At 42.7% G+C, this 17304-nt stretch overlaps 2 protein-coding genes across 3 annotated transcripts; both read left to right on the top strand.

Annotated features, from left to right (window-relative positions):
* Positions 1–4992: 4992 nt before the first annotated feature.
* LOC307242116 (uncharacterized protein) lies at positions 4993–10949 on the top strand (the record flags this gene model as incomplete). The annotated part of the gene is made up of 7 exons (XM_080016450.1): positions 4993–5153; positions 6962–7003; positions 7561–7638; positions 7759–7901; positions 7986–8108; positions 8203–8260; positions 10564–10949. The coding sequence occupies exons 2-7, from the start codon at positions 6979–6981 to the stop codon at positions 10947–10949; spliced, it is 813 nt and encodes a 270-aa protein (XP_079872576.1). The 5' UTR covers positions 4993–5153; positions 6962–6978.
* A 312-nt stretch (positions 10950–11261) lies between these two features.
* LOC307232470 (uncharacterized protein) lies at positions 11262–16345 on the top strand. 2 transcript variants are annotated; one of them, XM_080003492.1, is made up of 5 exons: positions 11262–11790; positions 11871–11969; positions 12488–12545; positions 12987–13055; positions 13642–16345. In XM_080003492.1, the coding sequence occupies exons 1-5, from the start codon at positions 11569–11571 to the stop codon at positions 15150–15152; spliced, it is 1959 nt and encodes a 652-aa protein (XP_079859618.1). In that variant the 5' UTR covers positions 11262–11568; the 3' UTR covers positions 15153–16345. The 2 variants fall into 2 exon arrangements, with proteins under 2 accessions (XP_079859618.1, XP_079859619.1); XM_080003493.1 differs by having other exon boundaries at positions 11262–11969.
* Positions 16346–17304: the final 959 nt, after the last annotated feature.

Genomic DNA, 17304 nt, shown 5'->3' with positions numbered 1-17304 from the left:
ACATTAAACTATATAAGGATCCAGGGGCTTCCACTAGCTGGGCTCAGACTTGGCTCTCGGACTTGGCTCGGACTTGACTGAGCTCGGCTCCTGGAGCCCAGGCTCAGACTTTGCGAACTGAGCCTGCACTTTTTGATTCTGCCTGACAATAAATATGATCAACTCCTTAAGTCGTGATACGTCCTCTGATTGACGCTCCAACCCATCAATGAGCCCGCGGAGAACCTCGAACATAATTTTCATACTTGAATTTATCAACAGAAGTTTAGTAATTGATTAAAACAGGTCTTAATTGTTTTCATACTTGAATTGACCAACAGAATAGAGTAATTGATCAAAACAGGTTTGAATTGTTCAATCAACAGAATAGAGTAATTGATTGAAACAGGTTTTCTACAACAGAACAACTGGGTGATCCTCAAGGATTACATTTCTCCAACACAGGCCAACGAAAATCCAGAATCCAGGAGGCGGGAACACAGTTAGAACCAGGCAGGCAAGGACACACAATAAGACACGGGAAAACTGGATAGAAGGTACTCCACCATCTGGCATAGGGCCGGTATATATAGAAAGGCATAGACAGACATGTTGTCGCAATGCTGTGATGTCACAGTGCTGATTGGAGAGGCTGATTGGGGGAGGCTGAACTCCAGGAGACCGGATTTAAGTTGTGACACCAATGTTTTGTTAATTTTAAATGTAATTATTTTGTCCGATTTTGTTACAAAAAATTAAAGTCGCTTTAATCTGCAGTTTGTCAATCGTTTGGAATAAACAGGCAGACAGCCGTTGTTTTTTGCTTGATCAAGGGTCAGGTCAGAGACGTGATAGAGAGCAGCTCCCTGAGAAGAAGAGTTTGTTCAGGACTCAGACAAGTTTATATGGTCATGGTTCACATTATGACATAGGAAGGAGTGTTGTCACAATGTAATGGACGATGGGGTGACAAGAACTGGTTTTAACTGGTTTCAACAGGAGTTTGTCTATTGTGACGAGTGTACACACTACGCAGAATATGTGCGTTAAAAAGTGTACACAACTCTGTTTGATTATATGATCATACAATAATGCAGTATTGTAACAAATATATTTGGTGTGCATATGTGCGTGAGAATTAACACTGTGTGCTGAAATAAAGATATGTGACTGGGGCTATATGAGGTTGTTCATTATGTGTGTTGTTAGAAATAATATTGCGCCTCTGGTTGGAAATGTCCTTTTGTGACCAGTTGCGCACATGTTGTTCCTGTACTTTTCCGCTTGCGTACATGTTGTTCATTTTTGTTCTGCACATGCACCTCTGGTTGGAGTCAGTTCTTTGTGATCCATATGTCCTTTTGTGACCACTTGCGTACATTAAACTATATAAGGATCCAGGGAAGAAGGATCTGGGCTTCCACTGGCTGGGCTCAGACTTGGCTCTCGGACTTGGCTCGGACTTGGCTGAGCTCGGCTCCTGGAGCCCAGGCTCAGACTTTAAGAACCGGCCCTGAGCCCGGGCTCAGACTTCGCAAACTGAGCCTGCACTTTTTTGATTCTGCCTGACAATAAATATGACCAATGTTGGAGAAAATACCCTCGAGAATCACCCAGTTGTTCCGTTGTAGAAAACCTGTTTCAATCAATTACTTTATTCTGTTGATTGAACATTTAAAACCTGTTTTGATCAATTACTCAATATTTCTGTTGATCAATTCAAGTATGATGACAGTTACAACCTCTTTTTGATCAATTACTAAACTTCTGTTAATCAATTCAAGTATAACAATAACCTTTGAGGTTCTCCGCGTGTTCGTTGATGGGTTGGAGCGTCAATCAGAGGATGTATCACAAATTTAGGAGTTGATCATATTTATTGTCAGACAGAATCAAAAGGTGCAGGCTCAGTTCGCGAAGTCTGAGCCTGGGCTCCAGGAGCCGAGCTCAGCCAAGTCTGAGCCAAGTCCGAGAGCCAAGTCTGAGCCCAGCCCGTGGAAGCCCCGATCCTTCTTCCCTGGATGCTTATATAGTTTAATGTACGTAAGTGCTCACAAAAGGACATATGGATCACAAAGAACAATGTACGTGCAGAACAACATGAACAACATGTACGCAAGCGGAAAAGTACAGGAACAACATGTGCGCGACTGGTCACAAAAGGCCATTTCCAACCAGAGGTGCCATATTATTTCTAACAGTGGCTTACCTAACTATGACAGTAGTTTGATATAGTCAATATTATTTCTAACACTCCCCAGATGTGGCAGAGCCCCTACTCCCAATGACTGTCGAATCTCCCTTTATTGCCCCTGGACCTCACCGCGTGGATCACACATTGTACTATGGTATCCTAACTATTCTGGTAGCCTCTCTCCTCAAAAATACAGGACCACACCGTAGAGCGAATCTGGTTGAAAGCCATGAAAGGGAAGTGGACAGAGGCCAGGTGGACCGGACCGTTATGATTAACCAATGTGTTGCCTTGCTCGTCCACGATGACTGCATCTCGTTGACCAGGGTTCAAGATGGAAAGATCACAACAGCGAAGTCAGCACACCTCGCATGAGGTTAAGAGCTAAAAAGCTGCAAGATCCAGTATCACACCCAGGGAGACATTGCTCCTAAGAAATTACTCTGTACTTTTTGTTTGCTCTTTTATTATAAATGGTCCAGGTGGTAAGTGAATACCGTCCGCACGTTCAATAATACGGATGTTGGCAGGTTTTCCCACTAAGACAAATGGGGTTTTCCCTGCCAATCACTCCTGGAGCCATGCATTGTCATTGTATTGTACTTTTTGATTACTGTTTTAGATTGACTTCATGTTTGATGAGGTCAAGGGGGACTGTTAGAAATAATATGGTGCCTCTGGTTGGAAAAGTCCTTTTGTGACCAGTCGCGCACATGTTGTTCCTGTACTTTTCCACTTGCGTACATGTTGTGGGGGGATGGTAGCTCAGGAGGTAGGTAGGTGGTCGTCTAGTGATCTAAAGGTTGCTGGTTCGATCCCAGGCTCCTCCTGCTAGCATGCTGTAGTGTCCTTGAGCAAGACACTTAACCCCTGATGGCTGCGTCTGTCGGTGTTTGAATAATTGTAAGTCGCTTTGGATAAAAGTGTCTGCTACATTTCATGTTGTTCTGGATGTGCACCTCTGGTTGGAGTCAGTTCTTTGTGATCCATATGTCCTTTTGTGACCACTTGCGTACATTCAACTATATAAGCATCCAGGGAAGAAGGATCGGGTCTTCCACTGGCTGGGCCTATGGGAGAAATTTACCAGTACATTTAAAAGAAATATACGTTCATTATATTCTACCATTAAATAAGAAAGAACATTCATTATCTTGCCCATATGCTATATGAATGAAGTAAGTGTGCGTGAAACAGGGGTCAGCAAAGACATGGTGTTTCAGTCTAAACAAAAGTAGCAGACAGGAATAAGTACTTTGTTGGCCGTGTGCCATATGACATGGGAAGGTTTGTTGATGCAAACATCCCTTCTAAAATATGGCCTGGATTAGCGTCGGAAGGTTTGTTAGTGAAACTGACATCAAAGACTGCAGACAAATGGGTTCTTTGCACTATTGACAGTGTAAGAGTAAGGAAGGGATTCTTATTGAGAATAAACAGATGAACAGATGTACATTCTGGACCAACAGAAAGAGGTTAAAAAGAAGGAGTCCGTGAGCGGCTCGGGAGTTCTTTGGCAAACCAACTCAGATTCTGTTGTTACTTCTTGCAAGTGATAATAAAGTCTTATATCTTCAGACCTCGACTCTCTCGAACCTCTCTTCTTCAGTTTAAGTGTTAGATGCGTTTTTTTCCACAACAGGCTCAGACCTGCCTCTCGGACTTGGCTGAGCTCGGCTCCTGGAGCCCAAGCTCAGACTTTAGGAAGCGGCCCACGGGCTGGGCTCAGACTTGGCTCTCGGACTTGGCTCAGACTTGGCTGAGCTCGGCTCCTGGAGCCCGGGCTCAGACTTCACGAACTGAGCCTGCACTTTTTTGATTCTGCCTGACAATAAATATGACCAACTCCTAAAGTCGTGTTACGTCCCCTGATTGACGCTCCTACACATCAACGACACGCGGAGAACCTCGAAGGTAATTGTTATACTTGAATTGGTCAACAGAAGTTTAGTAATTGATTAAAACAAGTCTTAATTGTTATCATACTTGAATTGATCAACATAAATATTGAGTAATTGATTAAAACAGGGTTAAGACAGGTTTTCTACAACGGAACAACTGGGTGATCCTCGAGGGAAATATTCTCCATCGGTGTGCATATATGTCTATGTGATGACATATTTAGATATTGTTATCGCTATTGATTTATTGTTACAATTCCACTCTGCAAAAAAATAACAAACAAAAAAATTCCAACCATAGGGTCAAACTTTGCTTTTCAACTTTTTCCCTCCTTGATAACCAAAATTATAAATTCCCAGCAAGAGAATTGATCAGAGGGGGGATGGGGCAACTTGGACCGGCTCACCTCTAGTAAATTATTAAAATAGTTAAGGATTATTCATTGTTATGAACAACAATTACAATCATTATCTCTCGGATAGCAGAGACGATGATCAGATCATTGTGATTTTAAAAAGTAGTTAAACTTGTTGCGTCGGAAGTCCAGCCCACAGTCCGCCACTACGCCACACGCTGGACGGCGATGAAAGGTTCGACTCTTTTTGAGATGCGATTCCTGACGAGTGACTCGGTAAAAGACATTCGTTCGATTCTCCGACTCCGACTGATCTAACGGACGGCTGGACGAGCGAACGATCGGATCGTCACCCGTGGACCTCACGTCTCAAAGTAACTCGGCCTCGGTCTCTCAGGAGAGATTTATTTGGGCAGACGGAGGACTCTCGCCAGATGGGACTCCCGAGCCCCGAGTCACTTCAAACGTGTGTTCGCCTCGAACGAATCGTTCTTGAGTCCCGCGCCAATAGTCGCCCTGACTAGTCGGCGTGGAGGGGATCGTCCGGGAGGACCCACCTGGAGATGCGGGGTGTCCACGGCTCTGGTTTCACCACGCCTGGATCCGTACTCGCGGTGTTCTTCAACTAGGAACCCCCCGTGTGCCGTGCCGTGCCGTGCCGCGTCTCACGGTTGGAGTCTACCGTAGCCCGGAGAACGCCCTACGTCGACTGACGTGACGTTGGTGAGTAAACTGCGAGCACGTGGTGGGTCAGTTGTCTAGGTTTCTTGCAATGTTTGGGCATCTTGTGCTCATACCACGGGTACGGCCATTTAATGTCCACGTATTCATCGTTTCACCGTGTGAACCTTTTCTCTTTTTTTTTTGCAACAACAGTGTGTCGCGCTCAACACTGTAAACTTGGGGGTGTATTTAGTGTTTTATTTTATTTATTTTTTTAATATGGGAGCTTGTTTGAAGTTTATTTGTTTCATGTTTTTTTTTTTTTTTTTTTTACAACAGTGGAGATGTTGTTAAAAGTTTGCTCTGAAAATGGTGAGTGTCAGTCAGTAGTCAGTTTAAGAAACGACTGTACGAGCTGTAAAGCCCCACAACGCAAGCTCGCCATCTTGCGGTTAGATTGATATGTATACACAAATAAATTGCTCTTCTTCCCATTTAACATCACAAAAATAACGATTATACGTAATAAAAACTAGAACCATAAGCCCATAAATCCCGCGTGTCCCGTTACTCGAGGATTACTGGTCGAGGCAAGAGTTCCGTGGTTCTGAGCCAAGAAAGAGGAGCGCGGGTTGGACTTTAAATGCGGAGAGACAACGTCACAGAACTTGGCATCCGCAGCAGAAAGCCAGACACATGCAGAACATGATCACCCAGAATGCTCATCATTGATGCAGGTGGAGCGTTCTAAAGGCTCCTCCAAACTAACTACTGTCAAAAAACCACTGCCAAACAGTAGTTGGCTGTGTTGTTCTGGACACACACTGGTTGTTTTTCTACGGCCTCCAACCGACTCAAGCGGAACGAATATTCACATTAAGTTCGAGTTCAAGAGACTTAAGTATATCATCTAGTGAAAGGGCTTTCAGTACAGATCTAAGGTGTCTCGGTTTCCTGGCAAAATTCAAACACATGTGTGTTTTGGCCGTGTATGGCTGGAGCGGTGTCAGAGAGGGGAGAACAAGGAGGGAGAATTTTTGTTCTCATTGAAGAAGGGAAATCCCCAGAGTGAAGGGTTACTCTGAGATCATTCCGGGGGTACAAGGTCACCAGAGACTTTATTCCACAACTTTGGCCTGACCCTTGGCCTCCTTTTTGAAGAGAAAGGTCCCAGATAATTTATTGGACTTAAAGACACGCTAAAGCTGTCAAACGAGACAAACTGGCTATTCATCGAGATGCTTACACGGAAGCAGGGGGAGCTTATGGGTTTACTCGAAACATTTATTAGCGGCTGACAGAGGCGTTTTCACATTCCTATATTCCTATGTGTGTTTTTGTGTCAGTGGGAAAGGAACCATAAAGTCTGGATTTGTTATGAGACGCCTCTTGTCCTATTCTGTGGTCATCGTTAATTCTTCACATGGGAGCGGAATCCTTCTTGATGGGGTAGACACCTCATTACAGCTACTCTTAGTAGCTTTGGGCTATCAAACCTTTTACAGACATCACAGGACTGGAAAAAGTCATTACTCATACTGCGCACACACCTTTGAGTCTTCTTTTAAATCACCTGTCTCGTCTCTTGAAGCTTTTACAGTGACCCTTGCCTTTCTTGCAAAGAGACTTGACCTTGAAATTTCGACAACCCTTCTGCCACAATGGCTACGAGGTCATTCTCATAACCCTCCTACTCCATGACATTTACATCGCAAGTGTAGCGACAAATGTGTGGGGACAAAAGTTGTTTGGGTGGGCTGGCTTCTCTCTGCAGCTCGCTAATTATCAGCACAAAGGGATCAGATCCTGTGTAATATTGGAACAACTTACAGCTGTTACATCTGTTTCTATTTGCCCTGCTCCAACAGGTACTAACAGACTAAGCATGCAGCAAGATGGGGCACATATTGGTAAGTGAAGGGATTATTTTCAAATTACTTTTTTATTTACTCTCACTTATATAGTGAGTATCCACACACTTTGTATAATATTCTTATGTGCTTTATATAAGCAGTATATGTTTGTGTTCATAAGGTCTGTCATCCAACATTTTTGTGTACCAGGCAATGCTGGAGGCCTTATCTCACCAGATATGCATTCTTTGAAATTTTCTCTCTTTGACTTTGTGTCTCTCACTCTCTGCTATATGACTCTGCCAAAAAACCATGAACCCTTTGTGCCACATGGACAAAAATACCTCGCTGTCATAAAATTTGCTCAAAACTTTAAGAAGTTGTATTTTTTTAATTATTTCTCTCCGTATTCATCCATTTCAGCCATGAAACGTATAAGCCTGGAGGAGGCCTTGACTTTTTATGGAGAACAATATTGAACACAATAGACGGACTATCAGTTCCCTGTATAGATAGCTTTTGTTGTTTGAGGGCATATGATTTCTTCGTAGCAATTGGATAAAGGAGCATGTGCAAAATACTTCAGAAGTATTGATGTTTCTCTCAATTTGCAGGGGCGTCTGGCAAGAGTCAGCTCCGCCATTCGCTGAACGTGTATCTGAACAACAAGAACAGACTCCAACCCATCATTGGTCTGTAGCCGCATCTTTCTGAAGGCATTCTGTGAAGGGTATTCTGTGTGAGTTTATCTTTCTAGGTTTCCCATTGACAGGGTTCTTAGCTCTACACCTGTGTTTTTGTGCTTGTTTCAGGTATGGCCAGTGTCGCAGAGTGTGTGAAGGCGGGTTCACCCAACAGAGAGACTCTGTACCTGTGTGAGGTGTGCGAGTGTCGTCTTAGTCGGCCAGACGTGCGGAACCACATCATGGGGAGCCGCCACAGATACTACTACATTGTAAGTAGGAGGTGCCCTGCAGCTGATTGGATGTGTGCCAGTGTTTGTCCAGATTGTACGTACTAGAAGTGTGTGACCTGACAGAAAGCCCACCATCCGCACTTCGTTCCTGCGTGGAAGAAGGGCGTGGACCTGTCCCAGCTGGCCTGGCCACTGATGGAGATGGCCAGAATACTAGAGCGGAGAGAGGGACCAGGAGATGCACAGGTGTGTGGCCGAGTACAATCAAAAATTGGATTTTCAAACATGGGTGTTATGTGTGTTATTTCACATCCTTATTTATTGGTCTTTTATTTAATAGGTGCTGCAATTACAGCCGGCTGTATTCCAGCAGATGGCATCATGCAGCGACGCTAATGGTGAGTGTCTAATGTAGAAAAAATCAAATCCTTTATGAAGAAATTTCAATCTGTTAATAGCACAAATGTTGAATACCATTTAATACAAAAACACGTGGGGCCACAGGGAAAAGTAATCATCATACAGGTTTGCAAGACCACCACATTTGTGTGGTCTTGAGTTGAGGTTTATATAAAAAAAATTATTTGTGAGACAGTGAAGTGAAGGATTATGGGGAAATTTGGTTTCAGGTAAGCAATTGATTAACAAACAAAAAAAGTCCCAAGAGCCAGGTATGGTCAGGGAGAAACCTTATGCTAAACAAAGTATATTGAAAGTGTCTCTCAGTCTGGTAAACAAAGGTATTATAATGACTGTCCCAAGTGTGCTCAGGGGGAAGGAAGTACAACAAAAGGTATTGAAATGAGTAGTGTGGTGCTTATCAAACAGGACAGTGCTGGAAAGGTAAGAATTATACGACAGTTGACAATAGGGGTGGGACAAAATATCGATACTGGAATATATCGCGATACATTGGTACCAAATATCAATATTTTTTATTAAATCATGGTGGCGCTCTAAACTCATGGTGTAACGGAACTAAGATGAACTGTGAACAGATCGCCCCCCACGGTGCGCATGAACCATGGATTAATTGCAAAATGTAACCATCATAGTGAAATACAGTTTTACTGCTGTCTCGATGCAGAGGTGCAGTGAAAAGAAGATAGACAAGACAGATGTGCGCTGTGTTTTTTCTACTTTACGACATGTAGTGAATGAGCTGATGATACTGTGCTATGTGTCCGCCTTACTGGAGCGGTGAAGAGCCGCTAGTAAACAAATACAATGTGTATTGAGAGATAAATACTTCTCTTCAAAATCGACTAACTCACGTCATTCTGAATCGATTTTCATGAAATTTGGATTGTTAAACGTGAGAAATAGAACATGATACTGCACAGTTATTGGAATTAAATTCAGTTACTGGGGGCTAATCATATTTCTCCTTCGTCACTACCATGTTTAAAGGAAGACGGTGCGTACACTATATATACTATATACACTATACATCTCATCGCGCATCACTATTCTCAGTCTTGTTCAGTCTGTCAGTATTCATTACACTAGCGTTCGCAATCGCCATGCCCCCTTACCGTGAACAACACGGTCAATAAGACAGGTCCTCGCTTATCGACCAATTCGCTTAATGACCTGGTCCTAGGAACGGGGCTTGGTTGTTAATTGAGGAGTACCTGTATAACATTCTACCACATTGTCCTACCACTCCCTTAGGCCCCGTCCACACGTATTTTTTTAAACTGAGTATTTTCCCTGGCTTGGCTTCCCGTCCACACCAAATTGGTGTTTCAGATCACTGAAAATGAAGATTTTGAAAAACCTCCTTGCAGGGTGGAGATCTTTCAAAACTCTTGTTTTCTGCATGTTCGTGTGGACCGGTGAAACGGAGGAAACTGACGTCATGACCTCGATTTACACAGGCGCAATTGTTGTTTCACACATTGAGCATGCAGCAGAAATAAACAGCGGCGGACTACTGGTATGTTTATGTATGGCTAGTACTGCTAGTACTGTACTGGTTTAATGTAGGGTATTACCCTGGAAGTGTCCCGTATTTTTAACATTTCAAAAGTTTGGTGGCACTGCAATCTCTACTGACTGCTGCGTGATCTGCTGTGTGTCCCCGCTCCCCATTTCTAAAAACAAAACCAATAATAACTGTGTTTTTATAGTAGATGTATTTATTGGAATTGAATGGGGAAAAAAACAACAAAAAACACTGTGCGTAATGGGGAGCTTGAAACAAGGACAATCCCGGACAAACCACGATGTCTGGTCACCGTAGTATAATAACATGTTTGCAAGTAGCGTTACTTCATCATTACACCACCATGAGGACGGGTATAAATACACTGCACCCAATAGTTCCAATGCATCTCTCAGTCTGCGTACACCAATGCCATGCTGTTGTTGTTTTTGCGCTCAAGAAGCCCATCAATGCACATCCCAACAGCCACTGTTCTTCTGTGGTGTTTTGACATAAAGTTTTATGGCCCTCCACTGGCCTGGCATGCTTATGTCAGTGTTTTCAATCGTTTATGCGGTCTCATGTGGACAAAGATATTTTCAAAAACACCCTTGGTGAAGACAGGTATTTTTTTGAAAACGGAGGGGGAAAAATATGTTTTTATAATACCCAAATACGTGTGGACGAGGCCTTAATTCAAAAAATGTAGTTCCACTTTTGCTTCTGTGTACTCTCTGGGTAACCATGTGACTCTCCCTCTTTTTTTCTCCACAGCTATCATTCTGTTAAGCGATGTAAAACGAGCGCAGGTGACGAGAATGCATTCCACCCAAACACAAACCAAGTCACCTCAGCTGGACGTTGGCGTACTTCAGTCAGAGAGAATCGTTTACTTTCCACAGGCGCACCCAGGCGGCGAATCAAAGAAACCCACAATCCAGGATCTTAAGTCCAAAGTGGAAACAGACCGCCCTCTGCCCTTGAGCCAAGGGTTAGAGGGGGTTGCTTTGGTTTTGCCGTCAGAGAAAATCCTGGAGAGCGTGGAGTCAAAGGTCCAGTCAGAGAAAAGCGACAGCTTCCTCCGGGGCTACACAGGGATCAAACCTTTGATTGGTCAGCACTATTTTACTTACATGCACTGGACTCTTTCTTTTACTTGAGGTTGTGATAGAAAATTGCGGGAAGGGGGGGTGATTGAAAGACAGTCCCCGTTATACAAGGTGCTTTTTTGTTTATTATATACATCTAAAATCAAAACACTATGTTTTTATTTGCTTTATTTCAAGGAACGGCTCCCTCTTCATTGTCTCCATTACGCATGGAGAGGGAAACAGGGCAAGATTTTTATTTTTCATGAACTTAACTTAATTTGTCCTTAATTACATTTCATATACTTTTCACTTGTTGCATGTTAACAAATACCTGACAAGTTTGTATGCACCGGAGGTTATCAGTGTCAAAAACTTTGCAACCCGCCTCTTATATCTGATTGGTGCTGTTTTTCCCTCGACCAAAAGTAAGGTGAGTGGCACAGTAGAGCAAAGCGGCGGCGTGTCATGCAGAGGAATACAGAGAATTTCAAGCGGTGCGCTCCAAACGATAATGTTTAGTGAAGGCTGCGTGTCGCGGTTTTGGAGCACCGGAGGGTGGATATTTCAATCAGCAGCTCTGGCATGGCACCGAAATCTGCATAGCAATTTGGTCCAGTAGATACCAATCATATAGGAACCGGTGCCATAGTGGTACCGGGTTTTGGTACCCAACCCAAACATTCTGCGCATGATCATGTTTGGATTCAGAGGTCGCATGGAAAGGAGGGGCTATTTGTGTGTGTGTGTGTGTGTGTGTGCGCGCGCGCCAGGTCTTGACTACGTGATAGAGTGTAGGGGTAGAGATGACGACTTCACATCCTGCTTCCTGTGCCACTGCTGTCGCATCAGATGTAACGAGGATGACATCATCAATCACCTGATCAGTTTCTCCCACATCTCCAATTACATGGTTGGTTGGTAAATACCTTTTATTAAGTAACTGCTTTGAGAATATCCGAAATAGTTTGTGCATTTCTGTTTTGCGCGCAGATGGAGGCTTACCCCGAGCAGGCGGGGGTAGACGGCGATAACGAGCTTCAGTCACTAGCAGAGAAGGTGGAGGAAGAAGAAGGAAGAGGAGAACCCAAGGTAGCATACACCCACTCGCCTGCATTACTCTTGTGGGATGCAGCAAAGTCATCTAAAATGGAGGGGGGAAATAATGACACTAATATAAAGACTAATATATCACCCCAAATAAATGTGCACAACATTTAACAAACTTTACTTTTCTCAGCTAAACCTTCTGTTTTACAAGTCCAACTTGCTGTTCTTTTGTTAGAAACTAACCCTTTGAGGGATGGAATAGATATCCTCCCAAACCTGCTTCATCACTTTTTAGTCTCTTCTATATTCTCACTGAAGTTGCCAATATTTTAAGCTAAATAATGCGTAATTTCACATTTCTATTGGCATTAGGACAGTCTTTCCGAATAATGAGCTATAGGAAGGCTGAAATGAATTAAATAAATTGTTAAACTACTTATCACCTATGTGGCACTATCTTATGGGTAAATGATACTTGAGTGTGACAATTGATTATAAAACTAACATCAACTCCTCCCTTTAACATTCACCCCATGTTGAGACCATCTCATGTTTCCTAGGTGATGAGGCTTCCTGCCTCCCTCTGTAATCAGCTGCGAGACAACAGTTATCATTGGTGTAAGTACCATTGTATTCTCATGATGGGTTTTCCACTTTGACTTGACTGCTCTTCTCCTTCTAGTCTGATTTCCAGGAGCGGCTCGGGAAAAGATGCAAGTTCAACACTAGGATTCTGTTGCTCTGCCACAACTTTGCAACTCAAGGACTGGGCTGTTTATAATTTCCCCCTTGATTGAAAGTCTCGTCATCCAGTGAACTTGACTAAAGTTATTCAATTTTTTTTATTTTTATTTTTCCTGTAATGGACCCTGCAGAGCCACTGTGCTACACTCATGTCTCCTTTCTTGCCTTTATATCCAACCTGCTCTCTTTACATCACTTAGTTTTCAACCTCCGCCATGTTTGTATTGGAAACGTGCTGATTCCATGTACGTGTTTTGCTTTGTATACCCCCTGTATTTCTCCCCCTTTTCTCTCTATTCTGTCTCTGTGATTTAGGTATAAAGATGTTGTCTGAAAGTGATACCTGGACAAGTACAGTAATCCAAAAGAAAACATCTTTCAAAGGTGTGTGTGATCCACGCTAAAGCCTCGTTTCCACCCAAAGTACCCGGAACTTTTAAGTCCCAGGAACATTTTGAAGAAACTGAAAAGTTCCTTCAGCCCATTGTTGACCCACGAAGATTCCACTGACATGAAAAAGCAAAGGCTGTTTTACTTGTCATTTTTGCACGCGATTATAAACTTGACAAACTGCTGATGGTGTTTAACGTATTTCACATTTAATTCCTTCCACTATTCTCAAAGATCAATTAATTTTTTTTACAAAACAATAAACAATATAAAAAATATATTTTGGGAAAATGTTTTGGTGTTAACCATCTTAAAAATAACATTTATTAAATAAAATGTTTAATTCTAAAATAAAATTTGAATGTGAAACTGATAAGAATGGTGAGGGTGATTGGTCGTGTACTCGCAGAACCGATCATAAATGTTCAGCGCCGCAAGCCCCACCCACAAAGTCGGCCCCTGGTCCCTGCAGTGGAAAGGTACTGAGTTAAGCTAGTTAATGGTGGCCAAAAACTAGTTCTAATATTATGTATCTGTTGGGTATCAGTCCATCTGTGGTGAATGTGTGATACTCTTCAAGGTCCAAGTGTTGGTGTGTTGGCGGCGTCAGAAGAAGCCATCGAGCAGTCGGAGGAGATGAGGCAGAGCAGAAAAAGGAAGAGTGGGAATGTGGTTAATCCTGTTTTCAAGGTAAGCCTGCCTCTGACTAAAGGTGCCATGCTACTCGAGAGGACGTCCTTCAGCGGGGACAGCTGCCATGTGCCTCTTACATCTTCACCCACCGCCAGCCTGTCCACCAGTCCCTCACCACAGCCCCCAACGCTGGACAGTGACAGTGACTTTGATCCGTTGACAATAACAGTGGATAAATGGTCAAACCTGAGATGTACAAGCGCCAAACCGCAGCATGACTTTTTTACTGGAGATGAAGATGGACAAGCTGAAGTACAAAATCTGAGAAAGAACGAAAACCACAGAGTCAGTGGATATCAAGCTGATGGAAATGATGACTACTACACTGAGAGTCAGCTGGGAGTCACAGCTGGAAAACAAATGTGTGAACAGAGTTTCTCACAAAATGAGGCAGAAAGTCGCCATATCCGTGCCCCATACAGTCATATTATCCAGTCTGGTTACATAATGTTTGAAACAGAAAATACCATGGAGGAAAGAAATAATACTCTACAGCATCATACGCAAGGAGTAAATGCTACTAAAACAGTTTCCAACTGGCACCGTGAAGGCTCTCACAGACAGGACAGCACCCCACTGACTGATGTGCATCAACCTCAGGATTGGTCAAACTACAATTCCAGCTACGAAGAAGAGTGTTGTGATGTGAATGTTCTGCAGTATAATTCTGCTCCTCAGAATGAGCAGTCTGGAAGAGTTTGCAAGGGGGAGGGACTGAGAGAAACTGTCTCTTGTGCTTCTTATCAACAGTATTATCCTCCTCAGACTCAACAGTACACACATGGTTATGCTGCTCACCCTGCTGACGGCACAGGGAAATGTGGCTCTGTTAGGGACATGGGTCCTTGTTTGAATGTTAACAGGAGCAACATGAACGATTCAACTTTTGATGGGAGTGGCATAGCAGCCGGGGCTGCGATGCAGTACTTTGAGTCGGGACTTAAAGACTGTGTAAGTTCAGGAGGCATGCACCTCTTCTCCGAGTATGTTCCAGCAGCTCCACAAGGGTACATGACACAGTCCGATGTGTGTCAGTCCTTCCAAGACGCACATCCCGTGACTGCTGAGCCGTACTACAACAGATTTCCGTGCCGCCACCACCAGGGCTATCTTCCTCAGCCAAACGCCGGTGATGCCAGTATGCAATACCAGTCCTTCATGACCATGTTTCCTGGACAGGCTCCAGGTTGTGGAAGCCTTCCAGATCCCTATCCCAGAGGGGACAGCAGGGGGCTGCCTGCACATCTTGCAGCACCACCCTGGAGCCAGTTGTCCGCTGAAAAAAACACAGATCACTCCGATAATGATCAGCTCGGGTCCAGCCACACTCAAACCACCAACCACGGACAGTTTGCCTTTCGCACGCAGTACAGTTACAGTGGCGATGCATATAGTTAAGAGTGGCAAGATGCATCCTTGAAGGCTTGAGATTAGTTATTTTTCAACTATTCAACCTTTTTTTTTTTTTTTTTTTTTACCAAGAGGTAAACACAAAGGGATTTGGCCTTGTGATTTCACTAGAAACAACCAGCAGAAGAGTTATATATATTTACTAATGCATGTGTTACTGTTAGCTGGAATCAGTAATACATACCTACATACAGAGAAGACCAGCAGTTGAAAATTCACACGAGTTGCTTTAGCAAACCTTTAACTCTCAGACACGGCACAAAGCCTCTTGATGATGATTATTGCTGCTGTCAGCATAATTTCGCAATTTCTTATCTTTCCTTTTTGCTATTTCTCTACAAAATGTAAAAAAAACAAAAAAACCTCCCCTCCTAAAACCAAACAAAGTGATGTGCCTTTTGTGGAGTTGGATGAAAACTGCATCTTTTTTCCTCATTCCTTACTTTAAATTAATTGTTATTTTAGCCAATGGAATTTTATTTAAGATGCAGAGTGATAACTACTTTTGTCTAATGGTTAACAAAATGTTTTCGTTTTTGAAAAATTTGATTTGGATTACATTTTCTATTGTTCATTACAACGTCCTTCATGATGTGTTGAAAGTGTTTGTGACAACATTATTCCAGTCCATTCAGCCAAAGATAATTTGGTATTTTTTTCCTTGTGCTACTTGTAACATTAAAAAAAGCGTGCTTCTATTTTACAGTATTTATTGTTAAGTAGTCTTCCGATTTAGCCGCTACACAGGGTGTCTGCTTTTCAGACCCTTTGAGTTAGTGATTACAAAATTAGCTTGGCAATCACACCGATCTCTGTTCAGGCTGTTAAAACTGGAAGAATGTCTTCACAGGCCTTGAATACTTGATAGCAGTTGGAAAAATGAAAGTTTACTGGTTCATTTCTTGAATTGTTACTTTGTAAAATGAATGTGTTTAACATGTAATTTTCCCAAAGTTTGCAAGCCTAATTGAGCTGTTAAGTCTGTATTTTATTTTGCTGTTTACCAAACCTTCCTAAACTTGGTCCAATATAGATTCCTTAGATCTCAGTCCAACACTGTCCTCCAGAATCCATGCTGAAGAATTAAGTTGAGAAAGCGGCTAATTTTGGCAATTACAATATCCTTGGCTTTCACTGCCTTTTATGATTTTAAAGCAGATGGATACAGAGCAAATAAATTCACCAACTGTTTGTAATTCTTTCTTGTGTCCAATTTGGGATCTGTGCGCAAGATTGCACCACACAGAAGTCTAGAAAGTGTCAGCACGATGTGGGGCCAGTTCTGCAGAAAATACCCTTGAAACAGGGTCATCCTGATTAGATTTGTATGTATGAAGACTCTCAGGTGTTTGGGTGCCTAAACCTACAGCTGCAAAACAAAAAATATTTTTCAAAATGTCGTCTTAATGTTATGTCACCTAAATACCCACTTGCTCACTGAATCCCAAATGCGATGTGGATGTCGCGTAAGAACCCTGACATGTTTATTAGTGATGCTGATGTAAGGATCATATCCATTACTGCTCTGTGGCACACTGAAACATTCACTTTTTCCCAAAATGTTTTAAAATGTTTGGAATATAGACAGAAGAATTCCATTTATTTACATATAGTTGGCTGAGCAGAACAATGTCAAGCTGTAGTCGCTTTTGTGATATATATACCAGAGCTGCATGTATGATCCCAGCTTACAGACAGCCAACAGGCCATTTACACTTGGTGGGTGGGTGTGTGGTGGGGGTGTACTTTCAAATCACCAGATTAAAATTGTGCTTACACTATGATGAGATAATCCCCCATACTCAGAACACGGGGAAGAAAGGAATTAAGTGATTACAAGCAGGAGCACACACCGTGCAGATTTCTTGGAGGTTCTGCATAGAGGCACGGAAGAGAGCAAGCTGTCCCTGGCCTTGTTTCGTGGGGAGCTACTGATGTGGAAATATGCCACACACATTAAAAAAGGTGTAATAATAATATTACATTTAGAAAATAAAGGAAATATGATACACACATGAAAAAAACAATAAATACATTTGAAAAATATATATTAAATAAAATAATACAAAAAAACAGGAAATATGCCACACAGAGAGGCTGGGGGGCTATTTTCTGCCCGTGTGCCCTCTTCTGTTTAGGA

The sequence above is a fragment of the Zeus faber genome, assembly GCF_960531495.2.
Source record: "Zeus faber genome assembly, chromosome: 1".
NCBI lineage: Eukaryota > Metazoa > Chordata > Actinopteri > Zeiformes > Zeidae > Zeus > Zeus faber.
The sequence above is the reverse complement of the archived record's forward strand: the minus strand, read 5'-3'. Positions and strand labels throughout refer to the sequence as shown.

What these genes read in the sequence shown, in the direction of transcription:
- LOC307232470 (XM_080003492.1), top strand. Translation starts at nt 11,569, where the DNA reads ATGATCATGTTTGGATTCAGAGGTCGCATGGAAAGGAGGGGCTATTTG. An exon ending in CCCACATCTCCAATTACATG is followed by an intron (nt 11,791 to 11,870) that starts GTTGGTTGGTAA and finishes TTTTGCGCGCAG; the next exon opens with ATGGAGGCTTACCCCGAGCA. An exon ending in AGACAACAGTTATCATTGGT is followed by an intron (nt 12,546 to 12,986) that starts GTAAGTACCATT and finishes TCTGTGATTTAG; the next exon opens with GTATAAAGATGTTGTCTGAA.